Source organism: Physella acuta, unplaced genomic scaffold, assembly GCF_028476545.2.
Source record: "Physella acuta isolate Inbredline_101_S28 unplaced genomic scaffold, ASM2847654v3 ptg000471l, whole genome shotgun sequence".
NCBI lineage: Eukaryota > Metazoa > Mollusca > Gastropoda > Physidae > Physella > Physella acuta.
The window spans coordinates 14,485-35,709 of record NW_026731990.1 but is presented as its reverse complement, the minus strand read 5'-3'; the positions used below and the strand labels follow the sequence as shown (position 1 = coordinate 35,709).

The 21,225-nt window shown below is 37.0% G+C and overlaps 1 protein-coding gene across 1 annotated transcript; it reads right to left on the bottom strand.

Moving 5' to 3' along the window:
• Positions 1–5,281: 5,281 nt before the first annotated feature.
• LOC131943870 (uncharacterized) lies at positions 5,282–6,127 on the bottom strand. The gene has a single exon (XM_059304170.1). It carries the CDS (start codon positions 6,125–6,127, stop codon positions 5,282–5,284), a length of 846 nt encoding a protein of 281 aa, XP_059160153.1.
• Between the last annotated feature and the right edge of the window lie 15,098 nt (positions 6,128–21,225).

Here is a 21,225-nt window from a genome sequence, read left to right as displayed (position 1 = left end):
GTTAGATAGAGGTAGTAGACAGTAAAACTTAGGACGTAGTTATGGTAGGAGTAGGACATTGATGTGTGTTAAATAAAGAACCATTATTGAATCTCTCTCTCTCTCTCTCTCTCTCTCTCTCTCTCTCTCTGTATATATATATATATATATATATATATATATATATATATATATATATATATATATATATCATTCTCTTCATGGGGACCATGCGAGACACCACGTCTGGTGAGCTGTGGTTCACTCGGATATTTACAATCGCTATTAGGGGCAGATAATTTAGTTTTTAAACGATTTGAAACTAAGCGTAGGTAATAACACGTTCTGCTTGATCTTTGTCTGACTTCAGTAAACTGTCTTCACGGGCGACTGCTTTCACGCGGGCGGGGTGTTGGGGGCGGTGGCGAGGGCGGTGGAGTGGGGGGAAAGGGAGGGAGGGAGGGCATAATCGTCCTTCACCAGCTACTGATAGTGTTTTACAGCAAAATATTTTCTGTCGCAGCATAGGTAGGCCTAGCGTTGAATTCACAAATTATGAATTACTGAAAAGTAGAAAATAAAACAACTAAATCTCGGCGTTTGCTTACGGCGCGGGTCAGCTCGTATCTTGAATTGGACTTGTGTTGGATTTCACTAAACTGTGCCAGGCTACGATTCTAAAGAAGACGTTAACACGGCACGATCCCCGGACTAGAAGTGTGTTACAGTATACATTACGGTATAAAAATAGACACATGCTTATAACCACGAAAACCCACCCTCACAACTGGTGGTGCTTTTCGACACCCTCACACCCACTTAGAAAAAAAAAAAGTATCATGAATATATAAAATGGCATGATTGTACTACAACCAAAAGAATAATTTAGCGATATTTTGAAATTTTTTACCATATACACTTATAGATAGTATCGCGCTGATCTTTATGTCTTCAGCTATAAGACCGGATTTGTTTCGTTTTGTCATACGTATGTTTGAGATTACTTATTTTTAAAATACTTGCAGTCAATACAGGAACAGTTATGGGTTGTTTCGCGTCACGTTGTCAGACGGGGTCCATGGAGATAGCCAGTGGTGTGTGTGTTTGTCTGTGTGTATGTATGTGAACACTTGAAGACTGATACTGCTAGATTTGTTCCGTTTTGTCCTACCCACACACAAACACACACACGCACGCACGTACACTCTCACGTACATGCACACATACTCACGTACATAATCATTAACAACAACACAGATACAGATAAGAAGGCTCTCGTGGCAACCACACTCACACACGCACACACAAAACACTATCCACTTCCTACATACACTTAGACACAATGTTTATAGTTCTATAAAAGTATATATATATATATATATATATATATATATATATATATATATATATATATATATATATATATATTTATATATATATATATATATATATATATATATATATATATATATATATATATATATATTTATATAATGTATGTATGTATGGCTTAAGGCTATTTCCCTTTACCTGCAAATCTGTCGAATGATCTCTCTGTTGCTTGTGTCCCATATAATACGTTTATCATACCTTATAAACTTGTACAGATTTGCCTTGAAGCCAGGGAATAATGACACTATAATTTTAAACTGTTTATGCCATAAAGTGTGGCTATTCGTGGTATCAATCTACATCTACATTAACTCATCAATATGGAGCAAACGAGTCATGATTTAAAACGATTAAGTGTAAAAAAAAATATATGTAAAGCGGTTTATAAATAATAGGTTGGGTCGCACATCTTTATTTGAAACTTGAACTTCAGTGTAGTAAGTAGTTTAAAATTTTAAAGAAAACACTGAAAGTTAAAATCATTATTTCTACTTTAGGAATCGGAAGTATGTAGCTAGTCAATGAAATAGAGAACTGTCTATGTATAGGAACTAAAGAACTACTTTTTTTGGTGAGAAATAGTAAACAGCTCTAGATAACTATGATAGATGAAGGGTGATACAAAGATGAGAATATTATCACAATTTTCAAAACATTTAAGTTCTGTTTTTAAAAAGTTGTCTTTATTTTTTACATTTTTACAAGCTTTTATTTAACTCACTTCCTCTGTCTGTCGTAAGTCTGTCTTGACGGAAACGCAGGAGTGAAAATTCGGACAGTTCTACTTGACCGACACGATTCACAGTTGGCACGTGGGTCAAGACATGAAGACAATGCAATCTGAAACTAAATTTGACTTAATTGGATGCCTAATTGATTTTTTATGAATTAATTAAAATTTGGACCGAATTAGTAGGCATGTCTAGCCAACCACACCACACGCGTCATCAATAGCTGCGCCATCACGACCACGTAATGGCTGCGTTCAAAAAACCATTGCGCGCCTACTGAACGTGATATTCAGTAGGCGCGCAATGGTTTTTAGTCATGTAACTCTATTGTAGATAAAACATGTAAAGTACTGAAAAAAAATTCATAAAAAACGTTTTAATAACAAGCTTTTATGTAATGATGCACTAAAAAGTAGAAAATAAATTATAGACTACTATTTAAATAACTATAAAGAAAAGCGTGGGTGTCTTCCTTAACATTAGTAAAGGTATCCAATAGATACTAAAGTGACCCACGCTTTTCTTTATAGTTATTTAAATAGTAGTCTATAATTTATTTTCTACTTTTTAGTGCATCATTACATAAAAGCTTGTTATTAAAACGTTTTTTATGAATTTTTTTTATTACATTTTTTTCTGTGGTATAAAGTGCATTTTGTTTTCGTATTGCTTAAATAAAACTGGCAAACGCTCTCCTCATAATGTTTAATAAAATAGCTAATTAAATAGTATTTTCTTGCATTAGTCTAGTCAACTTTTTGTTGCCTTAATTTAAAGTAGTCCATGTCTAGCAAAATAAAATCTTGTTGGATTGTGAATGGACCACACAGTTTGGCAAGAAAAATTCCTCTGCATCTTATCTCTAAATATCCGATCTAATTAAGACAGATTTACATAATCCACGTTGCTTTTACTGATATGGATGTAGTATGATTTGAGCTTTACTGACAAATTTAGAAAATAATAACTTTATTTTTTTTTAAATTAAAATTACGAATTTTCAAATATATTTAGGAGGAATATAAAATTCTAATGACATTTAGTTTAAATAATTTACATTGTGATACCGATTCCACTTTAATGATTTACTTTTAGAAATGAAGAGTATTGCAGCTTTGGTGATGGTGGCGGTGTTTCTGTGGACTATCGCAGATAGTGGTAAGTTTGCCAGTTTAACTGTGTAAGTACTAAATCTTCACCTTCCGGATATAAAACCTTTTTTTTTGCAATAAAAATAAATTAAAGCGGTAGTTTTTTTTAAAATTAATTTTCTAGATAGCAAGAGTTTAGTAAAGTAATTATTCAATTTTTTTTAACCGTTGAAGACTTTAGGTCGAAACAGTTTTCATTTCTCTCTCTTTGAGTTTTTTCAGTAATGTTTTGTACCTCTTTAACTATTCAACAAATGTTAAAAATAACTTTGCATCAGAAAATACACACCAACGCACTACTGAACGGCACTGATTACCCGTGAAGTAGCCTATTTGCTTTGTTTGCATCAGCGATCAAGCAAATCTTATTTATAAATTGTTTTTTATTAATTATCACACCTACTTAAGAAAAAGTTCCCTATACATTTTAAATGATTTTTCTTTAGAACAAACGTTTTCTTTCTTTATTTTTTGTATTGTCAAAACGTGGGAGATTAAACGTTTAACCTCAGTACGCAGTTACATTCCATTAATAAATAAAACCGAGAAATTATGTATGTCCAATGGCATCCCCTGAGAATTTGGTATTTTTCCAGGTGCTTACGGCACTTGAGCTATCTCCTTAAAAATATCACTTTAGTGTCTCGTCATAGAGTTGTAAACTACTCAAAGTACTTTAAAAAATGTATAAAATGTATAGGTTATAGAAGGCCGCCAGTCTAGGTCAGTTTGTGGTCACTTTAAACGCGATTATAGAGATGACTTTAGATTTCCGGTGTGATTGTTGGATTGGAATGGACCACACAGCTTGGCAATTAAAATTCCTATACAGCGTATCTGCAAATACACAATTTAATTCACGGTGTGGCTAACAGAGAGCGTGACAGAATCAGCTTTGATTTTGTAGATTTAGACTAGCAGAGCGGTAGAACCTCCCTTGTGTATACGTCGCATCGGTGTAGATATGGATAGGCCTTCAGCGCACTGCGCTGCGCACGGGTGGCGGTGGCACAGCCCATGTGTATGCGTCGCATGGGCGCATAAAACCCTTGATTCACTTATTCTGAATCAGATTCATAAAAAAGATCAGCCGGTTTATTTCTAGCGTCAATCGCATATGAGTAATAAATGAATAGATTATTAAAACTAAACCAAACGTCAAAATATAGCAATGATTTAGAGCCATTTACGTGTTTTGAGACTTCCCTCTGTCTACTGTCTGGATGGGAACATTAAAAAAAATTCACGAGTGCTTCGGTACCTTACTCATGCCACCTGAGTGTTTAGCAAACGCACTATCATCTTGGCTTGGAACCTTCCTATCAATTAGTGAACATATTTTGAATTAGTAAGCGTACTCTCCGTAACCACATTGTAAAATCTTGTTCTAATTAAATTATAATATCCTAGTTTAATCCATTCCGATGTTAGATTTTATTAAATTATATCCAAACTTAACCTATTTCAATGTTAAGAAACAAATTTTATTTTCAAATAATTTAGGTCTGAAATAGTACTGAACTATTTCAAAATATTTCAAGATAATATTTGTTTCTTAACACGTTAGGTTTTGATAACAGATTAGAACATAACTATGATAGAATCTTGCTTATAATTTTATGTCTAACAATGAGTACAAGTTTATTAAAGATAAGAAAAAATGTGACATTTAGAATAACAATAATCCAGCATTTGGCAAATAAATAAATAAACAACATATCCAACAATTTTATAAAAGTGTCTTTTGATTAATCAATATATTTTTAATTTGATCTTGAAAAAAAAACATTTTAAATTATTTTAAAGCGTTGCAACATCTACTATATTGTCGTAAACCTTGTTTTATTTTGCGAGATGATTAGAGAATAAAACAAATGGGGGGGGGGGGGTCATTTTTTTTAAATTTAAATATATTTCCGAATCAGTATCTATGTATAATTGTATATGTATAATTAGAATAGTTAGTTAAAAACTGACGCTATGTTCATTCGGAGTTGGTTATCCCCCCCTCCCGCATACGCCACTGGTCTAAGCTCCACGCATTCTGAATAATATAAAAATTACACTTCCTTCCTTGATGTTGTAATGGCTAAGGGTCATTTTGCTGGTCAATTGTTTTCCCACGTGCATAAGCCTCTGTTGGTCGGAGGGAATACCCGTTCTGTCATGAATCTTCATCATGAGATCATCTACGGAATCAGTGGAACGAACCTCAAAGTTAAAAGTTTTTGAAATGTTTTGAACAGTGATTTGAAACGTGCCGGGAATATGTTGCCCTGTTGGTCTTTGTGGAATATGATTTGATACTTCCGGTATCCCAGATGGCCTTTGTGGAATTTGATTTGATTCTTCCGGTATGCCAGATGGCCTTTGTGGAATATGATTTGATTCTTCCGGTATGTCAGATGGCCTTTGTGGAATATGATTTGATTCTTCCGGTATGCTAGATGGCCTTTGTGGAATATGATTTGATTCTTCCGGTATGCTAGATGGCTTTTGTGGAACATGATTTGATTCTTCCGGTATGTCAGATGGCCTTTGTGGAATATGATTTGATTCTTCCGGTATGCCAAGTGGCCTTTGTGGAATAGGATTTGGAACTTGTGGGATTCCATGATTTTGATCTTTAACATTCCCAATCGTTATGGTATCCATATCATTATCATAGTTGGCAAATGAACCTTGATACACGGACTGGTAACCAGTGCTTCGATCATTTTTGCTCACCACTGTGTTAAGTTGATGTGGATGGTCGTATTGTGGTGTTGCCACAGCCACACTTCCGGCAGCAATGCCAGGCATACTTCTCAACACACGCGGCGAGTCTGTGATGCCAGCTTTTATATTGCTGGAGCCATCTGTCCTTTTGTTCATTGTGTAATTTTCTTCTTTCTTTCTTTGTATGTCGACACACCTATGGTAACGAAAATAAAAATACAACTTTCTTCAACTTGAAGAACAAAAGATATTAACAATTGCAATAAAGAGGTAATTTATAAATAAAGTAGCTTTTTTATTTACCTATACTATACTTATCTTTAAAAAAAGCGACCTTTTTTTTCTCATTCATATTTGTAGTTATTAATTTACATCACCGTAAAGATAGTTCTCATAATTTCTTATACACAATCCTAATTAAAAATCATTAAAATTAATTCAATGGAACATGCTATACAGCATTTATTTATATTTCTTTTTACAAACAAAAAAGTAAACAAAAATATAAAAAAAAACACACGTAGTATTTGTTTTTTTACATATAAAATTATATGTTAATATTAAAAAAAACCCACAAAAAATAACTTACTGCTTCTCAGTAAAGAGGAGATCTTACACGTTCACAAGATCACGTTAGAGTGTTTTTAAAATTTGAGTTTAACCGTATTACTTCCCTTTTTATTGTTACTTTAAAGGCCAACCAAAACTACTAAAAATAACAATTGTGTTTGATGTTTTAGGATTTTCCCAGGATGAAGAATGATTTTATTGGTAGTTTCAAAGCAAGTATTTTTGTTACAAGTTTTAAATTACTTTTCTAGAAGATTCTCTTAATACACAATTTTAAAAGCTTAATAATGTTGTACAGAACGTAACTGAAACACAAACCAAACACAAACGCAAACACAATCACAAAAGAGAACGCAAGAGCAAAAGCAAACGTAAACACAAATACAAACGCAAATACAAACGCAAACGCAAACGCAAACACAAAAGCAAATACTTGCAAGTAGCCATTTTATGTGAAAAGTAATATATTTCCTAAACCCGGAAAATGCGGGTGCTGGTACATACGGCTTAATAAAAACGCAAGGCACGGTCCTTTACAGATAGGTTTTTTAACAGGAGACTAGCGCAGGGCCTGGCCTGGACGGCTAATATATATATATATATATATATATATATATATATATATATATATATATATATATATATATGTATATATATAGTATGTATAGGATAAATAAATTTACGTCACGGCGTGATCCCCTACCCCCTCTTTGTACTTAAAAAAAATATTTAGCTTAAATTATTCGTACATTGAACTGGCAAAATAATTTTCCTTCTGCAAATTTAGTAAATCTTCCAATAAAGTAACATTTGATGTTAGATTGCATCGGTTCTTGACCGACACGTAAAGTTTCAGAGAAATTGGTCAGTTAGAATTGGAAAAATGACATTTATTTTATGTTGTGTTTTCCAATCACTGTATAAAGCATCATTTCTTCATTTTAGTTTCGAATTCTTTATCTATACATATATATATATATATATATATATATATATATATATATATATATATATATATATATATATATATATATATATATATATAAAGAATTCCTTATATTCAGATGAATAGTTATGTGTATCAAATCTGTAATGTCAGTTATGTGCTGGTATTGCTTTCGTGCTTAATTTTTAGTTTGCGTTACGGTTTCTTGGCTCAATGCACACTTTGTAGCTGTAAAAAACGTCCATTCTATTTCGAAAAAAAATATCTTGCAATCACAAAGAGCATTACTGCCCTGCTGTTTAGAGTCATTCAAAATATTTTTATTCAATGAGACCTTCAATGAACTTCCTCATTGTGTTATTTTTCCCGGCGCTTGTCTCTGCTGTTTTAACAATAGAGCTGAACTCGGTATTGCACATTTTAAAATGGTCCGTTGTCAATAAAAATACAAGGATGCAGGGACAGAACTGGAACACATGCTTCACCCCTCCCCCCACCAGCAAAAATATATATATACATATATATATTTATAAAAATTATGTATATATGAAAATCATTACTTTTTTTCTTTTTACAATGTATTATTTAACCTCCTTCCATGTGCTTCTGTCACACTTTTTACAAGCTTTTATTTAACTCACTTCCTCTTCTGTAGTCAGTCTGTCGTCAGTCTGTCTGTCTAGATCGAAACGCCCGTGTGAAGTTGCAGGCACTTCTAACTGACAGATACGGTTCGTAGTTGGTACGTGGGTCAAGACATGAAGACAATGCATCGTGACCTTATTGGTCTCCTAATTAATTTTGTAATGAATTAATTAAAATTTGGACCGAATTAGTAGGCAGTTCTCTCCACTCGCGTCATCACGGCCGTGTTGGGCGTGGAGCGAAAGGGGGGGGGGGGGGTTCTACGACAAAAGCGCGTCATCACGTTCAATAGGCGCGCAATGGTTTTTAGTCGGGTCAGCAGTCTAGTTCTTTACCACTAGACTACGCCATCCCATAATATTTTACTGAAACTTTAGCTATAAACTTGACAGAGGCGTATCCAGGTTTTCGTTGTAGGGGGAGCGAAAAGAGCAAAAAAAGGCGCCGAATTTTTAACACGTTCTATATACGTGTATATATATATATATATATATATATATATATATATATATATATATATATATATATATATATATATATATATATATAATTACTAGCTGTATGTCATTACTTCGCTATGATGTAAAATAAATTGAAAGTAGCACTCTGAAGAAATAAGAAAAAACACAATGTAGGCAGACAAAACAAAAATTGTATCAATCTAAACAAACACAAAAATATATATATATACACACTACAACCAAAAACAATGAATGTAACACAATCTGTTTTGTAATTCTTGTAAAAAAATTTCTTACATAATAATTCCTGTAAAATTATTTAATAAGACAAGTGAAATAGGGGAAATAATCACTCTTAATATAAATATGTATATATCTACACATTTAATTACAAATGTCAAAACAAATAAATAATTACTTTAGAATATGATGAAATTGTTTAACACTATTCGTGTTTACAAAATGTTTTTGTCTATAATCAAAATTTAATATATCGTCATCATAAATGCTAAAGTGTTACAGCATAATGAAAGTTTTTAAAATCAGAGTTGGTATAAAAGCACGCTTTTCGATATAATAGAAATTCATTCGGAATAATAGCCTACATTTAACTATATACGGGCGTTTTCGTTCAGATCATATATTTTTAATTAACTACTGTTTCTTTGTGTTCTTTAAAGATCATTTTTTAACATAGTGATAGGTGTGGGTTAGATCACTGTATTGATCACACACCTTTTTACTGGTAATTGCAAAAACAATATTCACAGAGTTTTACTGGCGGCATGGTACTTTGGTACATTATTACGCGTTTTTCTACGTGTACTTAACAGATCAGTTCGGGGTGGGTTGGGGGGGGGGGGGTTGGGTTCAACTTCATTCACTACTGTCCGTTCACTTTAGGTCAATTATCCAACCCAGTGTATACCTAGGTGTGACATTAATGTCGCTCTACACAATTGTGGTGGTGAGGTGTGTGTGTGGGGGGGGGGGGGAGATAACCAACTCAGAGTTAACATAGCGTCAGTTTTTAGATGACTGTTCGAAACATACATATATATTATACAAATATATATTACATGCATATATATATATATATATATATAACAGAAATAAATTTAAATAAGTAGCAGTGGTATTAAAATATTATGACAATATTTGTTTTACAGAGGGGTCCATGGGGGAGGGGGTTGTAACTGTTTCATATAATTTGTAATCGTAATCACTATCGCCCAAACTGTAAGAATACTACTATTTCATCGTAATAACGTTGTTGACCTTGTCAAAATTTCCCCACCACTACGCAGTTTGCTCATAAGTAAATTTAAATAGAGGTGCCACATCAGTTGTATTTGTTTTATGTATTGTAATTTTAAAAAAAATAATCATACGATTCAAACTGTAAATATAAAGTAATTATGTGTGAAGTTTTATGTATAACATTTTTTACTTCAATTATTCGTAAGCAAATACATTATACAGTTGCCTTAAACTTAACACCCCTCTTGCAAGTAGTACTACCGTAGAGGTTTTTTAAACATTGCAATTCATCGTAATGGTTATTTTTAGAATGGCAAACTGATGCAGCTGTTAATACGTGTTGTAAACGTAGACACTACTAGACTAGTACAATAATGCTTAATTGCTGCAGGAAAAGAAATCTTGTTAAAAGAAATCTTGTTAAAAGAAATCTTGTTAAAAACATATTTTTGGTCGGCACGACCAAAAATATTTTTTTAACAAATATCATTGCTTAAAACTTTGAGTTTAAAAAGTTTCCAAAAAGGCGCCACTTTGCTGAAAATGGCCAGAGGGGGAGCGGCCGCTCCCCCTGCTCCCCCCCTGCGTACGCTACTGAAACTTGACAATGGTTTTTAGTCATGTAACTGTTGTAAATAAAACAAATAAAGTACTGAAAAAAAATTCATTAAAAAACGTTTCAATAACAAGCTTTTATGTTTTAGCATGTTTTATTAATAATGAACACAGGGGCGTAGCGAGGGGGGGGGGGGAGGGGGGTGCGGACCGCACCGGGTGACACCATTTAGGGGGGTGACACCAAGGCAAAAAATAGCAAAATATATAGAGAAAAACTTGAGGGGGGGGGGGTGCGCAAATCGAAAGTTTGAAGGGGGGGGGGGGTGCAAATCGAAAATTTGAGGGGGGGGGGGGTGCAAATCGAAAATTTGAAAGTTTGTCCCCGGGAAGGGTCGCTACGCCTCTGGGGGGGTGACACCATTAAGTGCCGCACCGGGTGACACCCGACCTCGCTGCGCCACTGAATGAACGGTTATACATTCATCATCAGTCATGTGGAACGTTTTCTTTCCTTGTCTTTAATATTCCAGGGATTTCCTCCAGCACAATCAACTATTACGTGTCAACATTTTATGTGTCATAAGGCCCCTTGACTCCGATTTGAACTGGGGATAACTGACAGTGTCGTAATTTTATGTAACAACACTATATATACAACACACGTTCTAATACCTCCCTGTGTTTACAGAAGGCGCTGACGACAAGAACTGCAAAGCCTGTCCCAATTGCCCCCCCACACCTGGTCCATTCTCACCCTGTCCGCCGTCCATAACCTGTATACCCTGTCCTCCCACCACACCCAATCCGCCAACCACACCCGATCCGCCAACCACACCTGATCCGCCAACCACACCCGATCCTCCAACCACACCCGATCCACCAACCACACCCGATCCGCCTACCACACCCGATCCGCCAACCACACCCGATCCGCCAACCACACCCGATCCTCCAACCACACCCGATCCGCCAACCACACCCGATCCGCCAACCACACCCGATCCGCCAACCACACCTGATCCGCCAACCACACCCGATCCGCCAACCACACCCGATCCGCCAACCACACCCGATCCGCCAACCACACCTGATCCGCCAACCACACCCGATCCGCCAACCACACCCGATCCGCCAACCACACCCGATCCGCCAACCACACCCGATCCGCCGACCACACCCGATCGGCCAACCACACCTGATCCGCCAACCACACCCGATCCGCCAACCACACCTGATCCGCCAACCACACCCGATCCGCCAACCACACCCGATCCGCCAACCACACCCGATCCGCCAACCACACCCGATCCGCCAACCACACCCGATCCGCCAACCACACCCGATCCGCCAACCACACCCGATCCGCCAACCACACCCGATCCGCCAACCACACCCGATCCGCCAACCACACCCGATCCGCCAACCACAACCGATCCGCCAACAACAACGGATCCGCCAACCACAACCTGTCCCCCTCCCTCTACCTGCCCCCCTCCCACTACTTGTCCCCCTCCCACTACCTGCCCCCCTCCCACGACCTGTCCCCCTCCCACTACCTGTCCACCTCCGACTACCTGCCCCCCTCCCACTACCTGTCCCCCTCCCTCTACTTGTCCCCCTCCCACAACCTGCCCGCCCCCAACCTGCCCGCCCCCAACCTGCCCTCCCCCAACCTGTCCTTCACCCCCCACGTATACAGACAACATGAGCCGTGTGACGGACCTCGGGAATAAGAGATCTGTTTTCTTGTACGAGTAAGTTTTCAGTTTAAAATAATTTTGTTCATACTTAGCTAGACTTGGTTCACAAAAATTGCGCAAAAGGAAACCGACGCAACGGAAAATGTACGAACAGAAAAATGCGCAAATACAGACTAATTATACTAATACAGTTTAATTTTCTCATATTTATTGGAAACACGTTTTTTTTTTCATGCTAAAATGTTTTCCGTTGTGGCTCTTTCCAATTACCAACACAACGAAAACGGCATTATGAGTCTTAAAAACAATTGAGCATAATGGGTGATCACTATGTATATAAAACGCGAGGAAGCATACTTAGGGGTCATGAAGTTTCTGATTTATTATAAAAAGGCAAGAACATTTTAATATATAAAAAACATATTTTAAACAATTCCTTGAATAAGAAAAAAATAAATGTTATTTACTACAATTTTCCAGTGCAATGGTTAAAGAACCTAATGACTTTAAAAAAAATGTAAGACATTCTCTACTAAAAAGATTTTTTGCATTCTATTTCTAACAAAAGTGAAGGAAAAACTGCAATGCCAGCTGTTCCCCAATGTGTGCAGTATCAGCAATCCACACTACGACCCGTGAGTATAACAGAAATTAACGATTTAATTACGGCAGTTAATTAGTGATATTGCAACCATTCAAGTATTATACATACATACGCCACGGTGAATCTTTTTTAAATGCACCATCTTGGGAATAGAACAAAACTAAACACAAATAAAAAGAAAACACAAACATAACGCAAACATAACACAACACAAACACAACACAAAAACAAACACAAAAGAAAACGCAAACACAAAAACAAAAGAAAACACAAACACAACACAAAACCAATGCAAACGCAAATGCAAGAAAACATAAACATAAAACATAAATGATACAAGCAAATACAAAAGAAAAAACAAACACAAATACACTGCAAACACAAATGAAACGCAAAAAACACAAAGGAAAACACAAACGCATAACATAAACACAACTTAAATGCAAACATAAATACATAGTGCTGAAAGTTAAGCCAGGGGCGCTAAATCGCCGAGGCGACGGCGGAACCGCCTAATTCAACTTAGTAAACGACTATAATACCCCAACTATCCATTAAAAAAAAGGCAATATTTTAAAAAAGCGCGTGTTTGTGTTTACTTTGCGTTGTGATTGTGTTTGTGTTTTCTTTTGTGTTACTTTGTTGCGTTTGTGTTTTTTGCGATTGTGTTTGCGTTGTGTTTGCGTTTTTGTGTGTGTTTGTGTTGTGTTTGTGTTTGCGTTGTGTTTGTGTTTTCTTTTGTGCTTATTTGTTGTGTTTGTGTTTGCTTTGTTTTTGAGTTTGTGTTTCCTTTTGTTTTTGTGTTTGCGTTGTGTTTGTGTTTTCTTTTGTGTTTGTGTTTAGTTGTGTTCTGTTCCATAGTTGGTACATTTAAAAAGATTTCCCGTGTCGGAGCACGGGTATGCAGCTAATATTTAATATATCTATACATATACATGTATGTATAATGTAAACATATATATATAAATATAAATATAAATATAAATATATATATATATATATATATATATATATATATATATATATATATATATATATATATGTATATATACATATATGTATGTATATATATATATATATATATATATATATATATATATATATATATATATATATATATATATATATAAAATTATTTGTTTATCCAAATGCTTAAGCACACAGAAAAACATTTTTTACGCATGCATTTATTTTTCAAATTTAGTAGCCTCATCCAAATGAAGACACAAAAATATCAAATTTTCGTGATGGACACTGGCTTAGAGACCGGACATTCAAATATTTTCACATTGAATATGTTTTTACCCCATTCTAACAACTTCTTTTTAAATATATGAAAATATGTTATCTTTGTTGACAGCTGAACTAAAAATTAAGTATAAGAGTTTTTATCTCGTCGTTTTTGTCTTATTTTATTATCTTTATTGTTAGCTTTTTTAAAAAAAAATTTGTTGTTGCTGTAATATTATATTTTACTGCAATTAAGGTTAACCAGCATATCAGAATAACATTTTGCATTAGAACACTGGGTAATGTTGTTCGTCGTTAGCAGTCTACAAACAAAAGACATAACAATATGTTTTAGCTTGACGTTTAGTCGAGCAGTAGTTATCCCGATTGTAACGTCCCCTATCTATCAGCCAGATAGAAGGTGAACGTCCCCGGATTCTTTTTTCGGGGTCATATGCAAATGCCTTACGGCCTAAATGGATGAACACTAACACAACGACACACTAGGGCTCGAACTCGATGTCTAGGGAAAACTAGTGATACTATTGTAATTAACACTCATCCAATCTACATACAACCTTTAATAAGCGAACACAGTTGTGGCAGAACACAAGGTTAAACTAGATAAAATATTTAATGTATAAAATATCAAAACCCAACTTACAGAGTGTAGGAAAAAACACTATCACAGATTTCTACACTGCCTAAAAGAATAGCCACAGGCCACACAACACTGCTATAGCTTCAAGAATTACTTGGCGACAAGTAATATTATACTAGAAGACTAAATCAACTTAAGAAAGCGTAGCACACACAGGACTTAAGTTCTCTCACGTTCAAATGGTCAGAGTCTATAGCCGGACAATATGGACGGCTGCCTGATCAAGGTAAAACTGCCACGTGTGGCGAGTGTGCGGTGCAATTAAAGACTTCTGCCACAGGGGAGATTATCCTCAACTCATGTAGCCATTGGTTGGGATAGTCATCTGACCAGAATCATTCAATCAGATCTTAATGGAAAATTTCTATGTCTTAGACACCTTAATAAGTCAGTGGAAAAACCCCAGGAGTTACACAATCATTCCATATAAGGTATTATACAATGTCAAAATAAAAATAGAACCTGACTCGACCTAAGTAGGTCACATCCCCTCCCTTTTTTGAAGTGACAGATAGGTTCCACAAAAGCATACATAAGGAACCAATCTGGCAATGAAATACAAAAAAAAAATGTTTTACAAATGTAGGCAATCAAAATCATAATACCAGATGAAAATATCCCTGAACACAAAAGGGAAGTAACTCAAACTTTTACAATTGGTGAAAGGGAAGTAACCCTTCAAAAGGTACTTATACATCAAAATCCCTCAAAAAAGGGTATTACAATATTTCCATGTGGATATTAAAGGTGGTAAACCCGCCAGGGTAAGACCTTTATTTCAATGACTAGCTACAATATCAACTAAATCATATGAGACATATTATTATAAAAGATTACATATAATCAAAAACCACCTTTAATTAAGGTTCACCTGAAAATAAACAAAATATTCAACAGAATTGGAATTTGAAAAATTCAAAACTCAAACCACTCATCTACATGTGAAAACACAACACTTGTGTATGGTCTCAATGAACCACAAAACATGTCACATGATCAATGTGTACAATAAGATTTTACATCCTTGACAAACAATCAGCCACAACATTATCACTACCCTTAATGTGGGAAATTTCCAGATTAAAATTTTGGAAATATAAGCACCATCTCAATATTCTTTGATTTGTCTGTCCTAACTTAGAGGTAAATTTCAGGGGATCATGGTCAGAAAACACTCTGACTGGATTGGTTGAAGAAGAGACATAGACTTCAAAATGTTGTAATGACAAAACCAAAGCTAAAGCTTCTTTTTCAATAGTAGAGTAATTCTTTTGGTTCTCATTTAACTTCCTGGAAAAAAAGGCAATGGGATGGTCAATTCCCATGTTGTCTTCTTGAAATAGGACTGAGCCAATGGCTAAGTTGCTAGCATCAATGGCAAGTTTAAAGGGCTTGCTGAAATTTGGTGCAGCCATAACAGGAGCATTAGATAAAAATGACTTAATGGTTAAAAAAGCTTCTTGACATTTATTTGACCATTCAAACTCAACACCCTTTTTCAATAATGCAGTAAGGGGTTCAGCTATAGCTGAAAAGTTTTGACAGAACCGCCTATAGTAACCAGCCATCCCAAGGAACTTTTTGATCTCTTTACAATTTTTGGGAGGTGGTAACCTTACAATAGCATCTACTTTAGCTTCAATGGGCCGAACTTGGTTCGTTCCCACTTGGTAACCCAAATAGGTAATTGAAGCTTTACAGAAATCACTTTTATGTAAGTTTACAGTAAAATTCACTTCAGACAATTTTCTAAAAAGGTTAGTCAACTGAACAATATGTTCTTCAAAAGTATTAGAAAATACAACTATATCATCTATGTAGGCCTCACATTGGTCTATGTCAGCAATGACAGAGTTAATGACCCTCTGGAAAGTTTGACCAGCATTTCGCATACCAAAGGGCATACGTTTGTATCTATAAAAACCATTAGGGGTTACAAAAGCAGATATTTCTTTTGCACGGTCAGATAAGGGGATTTGCCAGTATCCTGAAAGTAAATCAATTTTGGAAATTATCTTAGCCTGACCAACTTTATCAATAACGTCTTCTATCCGAGGTAATGGATAGGAATCAGCTTTGGTGAGCGCATTTACCTTCCTAAAGTCGGTCACAAACCTGAAAGATCCACCGTCTTTCGGTACTAGGAGACATGGGGAACTCCAGTTGCTGAAACTGGGCTCAATGATATCATTCTTGAGCATATAATCAATTTCATCTTTTATCAAAGCAGCTTTTTCCGGGTTAACTCTATAGGGGTGTTGTTTGATGGGTTTTGCGTCACCTACGTCTACATCATGAGGTGGAACCTTCGCTTCTTTGGGGACATCCCCAAAAATAGAGGGAAATGTCTCAAATAACTGAGACAATCTATGGCTTTCCTCTGTGGACAAATGCATAAGGTGGACATTCAAATTGTCTAAAAAGGAAGAATTTACCAATTTTGGGGTTTTCAATTTATCATGTATCACATCATCAGAAACATTTGAACATACAGGTAAAGTAATTTTAGCTGTGGAATGAAAATTGTTACAATTATCATAATACTTTTTCAGTGAATTAACATGATACTCTGTCTGTTTCTTTCTTCTGTCGGGCGTATTGACAACATAGTTCAAATCACTTAATTTTGAATGTACAGTAAAGGGTCCACAATATCTCAAGGATAACGCATTGTTCAGATTAGGCACTAGCACAAGAACTTTGTCGCCTGGATTGAATGTTCGTTTACAAGAACTCTTATCATACAGTCCTTTCATTCTCACTTGGGCCTTTCTTAAGTTCTTGTGAGCCATTTCGCACACGGCTTTCAGTCGAACGTGAAAATCATCAAAGTTTTCCACAGGATGAACGCTGGTACCTGTCCACTGTTCGTGGATCAGCTTCAGGGGACCTCGGACAGAATGTCCAAACACAAGTTGAAAAGGAGAGTAGCCTAAAGAGTCCTGGACACAGTCCCTCGCAGCGAAAATAATCCAAGGAACAGTCTCATCCCATTGGGTGTTACTGTTAGCGAACGTTCTTAGCATGGTTTTGAGGGTTTGGTGGAACCTCTCAAGTACGCCTTGAGACTGAGGGTGGTAGGCTGAGCTGGTGATGTGGGTAACGCCTAGCTTGGCTAGTGCTTCCTGAAAATGGTGACTGGTGAAGTTGCTGCCTTGATCTGTTTGCACGATTCTAGGTAATCCAAAGGTAGTGAAGAACCGGGTCATGGCTCTGACTACAGTCTTTGCCTTAATGTTCCGTAAGGGAATCGCCTCGGGAAAACGGGTACTTGAACACATAAAGGTAAGTAGGTACTCGTTGCCCGCCTTGGTTTTAGGCAAGGGACCTACACAGTCCATGACGATTTTAGAAAAAGGTTCTTCTAATACAGGAATCGGACTCAAAGGGGCCTTAGGAATTGTCTGGTTTGGCTTTCCGGCCAACTGACAGTTTGTGCAACTTTTACAGTAACGCGACACATCATTTCTCATTTTGGGCCAAAAGAACAGTTCTTTGATCTTCGCCGTCGTTTTAGAGACTCCTGGGTGCGCTGACATTGGATGGTCATGTGCCAGCTTAAGTATTTCATGCCGATAAGGTGGAGGGACCCACAGCTGGTTTTTACCCAACCATGGTTCGGCTGGTGAGGCATTCACTGGTATAGCGCGACGAAAGAAGAGGCCGTTCTCGGAGAAATATTCTCCATCGTCAGATGAGAGAGATTTTTCGACCGTTGCTTTGAGTTCCGCGTCGACTTGTTGAGCTTTAATGATGTCTTCCTGAGATATTCTCAGGGGTAAGCCCAGGCTTGTGTTTTCTGGAAGCATAGACTCCAGTTTGGGAGTCGAATTTCTTGACGATGATGGTAGGTGTGGTTCAGACGTTGTGTCAGCCAATTGTTTGGTTTGGCTTCTTGTCACCGCGCATGCAGGATACAGTTCATTATCATTATCTGGAACTGTTGACAAAGGGTCTGAAACCGTACAGGGGTATACTTTGCTTCCTGCAAGGTCATTCCCTAGAAGTAGGTGTACTCCTGGGACTGGAATACTATCTATCACACCTAAAATGACCTCACCTTCGACGAGATGATGTTTCAGGGCAAACTTGTGTAGAGGGACTACAGTAGATTTTGTCCCCACTCCCTGGATAATGGAAATCCTTCCGGTGTTCGTTTCAGGTGTAATGTCCATTGAACTTTTCTAAAGAAGTGATTGTGACGCTCCTGTGTCTCTTAGGACGGTGATATTCTTCTGAGACAACGGATCACCTGGTTTGCTAATGATGGCTTCGGCAATAAAAGATGAAAAGTCAACTTTTCTCGATCCCTCGAGATCGGTAGACTCGGAAGAAACTGGATGGTGGCGAGAACAGTCAAAATGTGACTGCACATATTGTGTGGGGATTTGACTACCTTCTTGCGGACACTTAGGGTTAGAGTCCTTTAGAATTCTAGAGTTCATAGTTGAACTGGCTGCTTGAGGGGATAGAGCATAGTGCGCAGAAGTACGCACCACCTCTCTGTTATATTGACGACGTTTGTAACAGTCCTTGACAAGATGACCAGGCCTTTTGCAGAACTGGCATACTGCTCGACGATTGAGAGTTGATCTTGGTTTCTCTCTGGACTGTGATGCCTTCACGTGTTGGCCAACAGGAGGATTGCTGCCAAAAAGGGGAAGCACGGGGTTGAGGCGGTTTCCTGACACTGGTGGTTTCTTATGCACCAACATATATGTGTCAGCCGACTCAGCAGCCTTCCGGATGTCAATTATCTTGTTATCCAGTATGTGTAGTCGTATCTCTTCAGGCAGGGACGATAGGAATTCTTCCCTTAGGATAAGTGACCTGAGTTTCTCAAACTCAGAAACTTCCTCCGAGTGTAGCCACCTTGAAAATATTTTCTCCTTTTCAAAGAGAAATTCCACATATGATTGAGTGGGTAACTTGCGGAGTGTTCGGAATTTTGTCCGATAGGCCTCAGGCGTCAGCTCGTAGGCCTTCAAAATGGCAGTCTTGACCAAACTATAGTTATTTTGAACGTCGTGAGAGAGTGCCTGGTATGTTTTTGCAGCTTTCCCAGTAAGGACCGAGCTCAATAAAGCAGTAATGGAAGTTTCGGGCCATTCACATGTCTTCGCTAAACTCTCAAATGAGTTAAAGAAAACGACCAAATCTGTTTCATCAAATTTAGGAACTAATTTCCCGAATTTGGCAATCACTTGCCCCACCGACAACTTTTTTGGATCTACCAGAGAAGTAACATCACTAACTTTACCAAATTCTGATTCCAACCTCCTCCTATCTAAGGCAATTTTAACCTCTAACTCCTGTTCTTTTAATGCCTTCTCTAAAGCAACTTTCTCCTCACGGAGTAACACACCAGCCAACAAACTTTCATCAAATACCCCTTCATTAATAAAATGAACAACAATTTTATCTCTCAACACCTCTGACTTCTGCGTAACAGAATAATCCAATTTCAATTCCTTAACGACACTAATCAAAACTTTTCTACTCAACTTCTCGACCTCCTCAAAAGTGGGATTAGCCAAAAAAGACTCCATAACACTAACTTTCAAAAACACAACAAGCCTAGATTCACTAACTTAACACTGAGCGTTGGGCCGTGTACTTGACCTCTTATCGTGACACGTCTGGCTGTTGACCTAGATACCACTAGGCTTGCGCGCGCTGTAAGAACACGGCGCACTGGATAGAAAAACAACCAAATCAAACTAAACTTAGTGCTTACTGATATAACCAACAACTGGAACGACAGATTAAATCTCGGCGAGCCCCCACTTTGTAACGTCCCCTATCTATCAGCCAGATAGAAGGTGAACGTCCCCGGATTCTTTTTTCGGGGTCATATGCAAATGCCTTACGGCCTAAATGGATGAACACTAACACAACGACACACTAGGGCTCGAACTCGATGTCTAGGGAAAACTAGTGATACTATTGTAATTAACACTCATCCAATCTACATACAACCTTTAATAAGCGAACACAGTTGTGGCAGAACACAAGGTTAAACTAGATAAAATATTTAATGTATAAAATATCAAAACCCAACTTACAGAGTGTAGGAAAAAACACTATCACAGATTTCTACACTGCCTAAAAGAATAGCCACAGGCCACACAACACTGCTATAGCTTCAAGAATTACTTGGCGACAAGTAATATTATACTAGAAGACTAAATCAACTTAAGAAAGCGTAGCACACACAGGACTTAAGTTCTCTCACGTTCAAATGGTCAGAGTCTATAGCCGGACAATATGGACGGCTGCCTGATCAAGGTAAAACTGCCACGTGTGGCGAGTGTGCGGTGCAATTAAAGACTTCTGCCACAGGGGAGATTATCCTCAACTCATGTAGCCATTGGTTGGGATAGTCATCTGACCAGAATCATTCAATCAGATCTTAATGGAAAATTTCTATGTCTTAGACACCTTAATAAGTCAGTGGAAAAACCCCAGGAGTTACACAATCATTCCATATAAGGTATTATACAATGTCAAAATAAAAATAGAACCTGACTCGACCTAAGTAGGTCACATCCCCTCCCTTTTTGGAAGTGACAGATAGGTTCCACAAAAGCATACATAAGGAACCAATCTGGCAATGAAA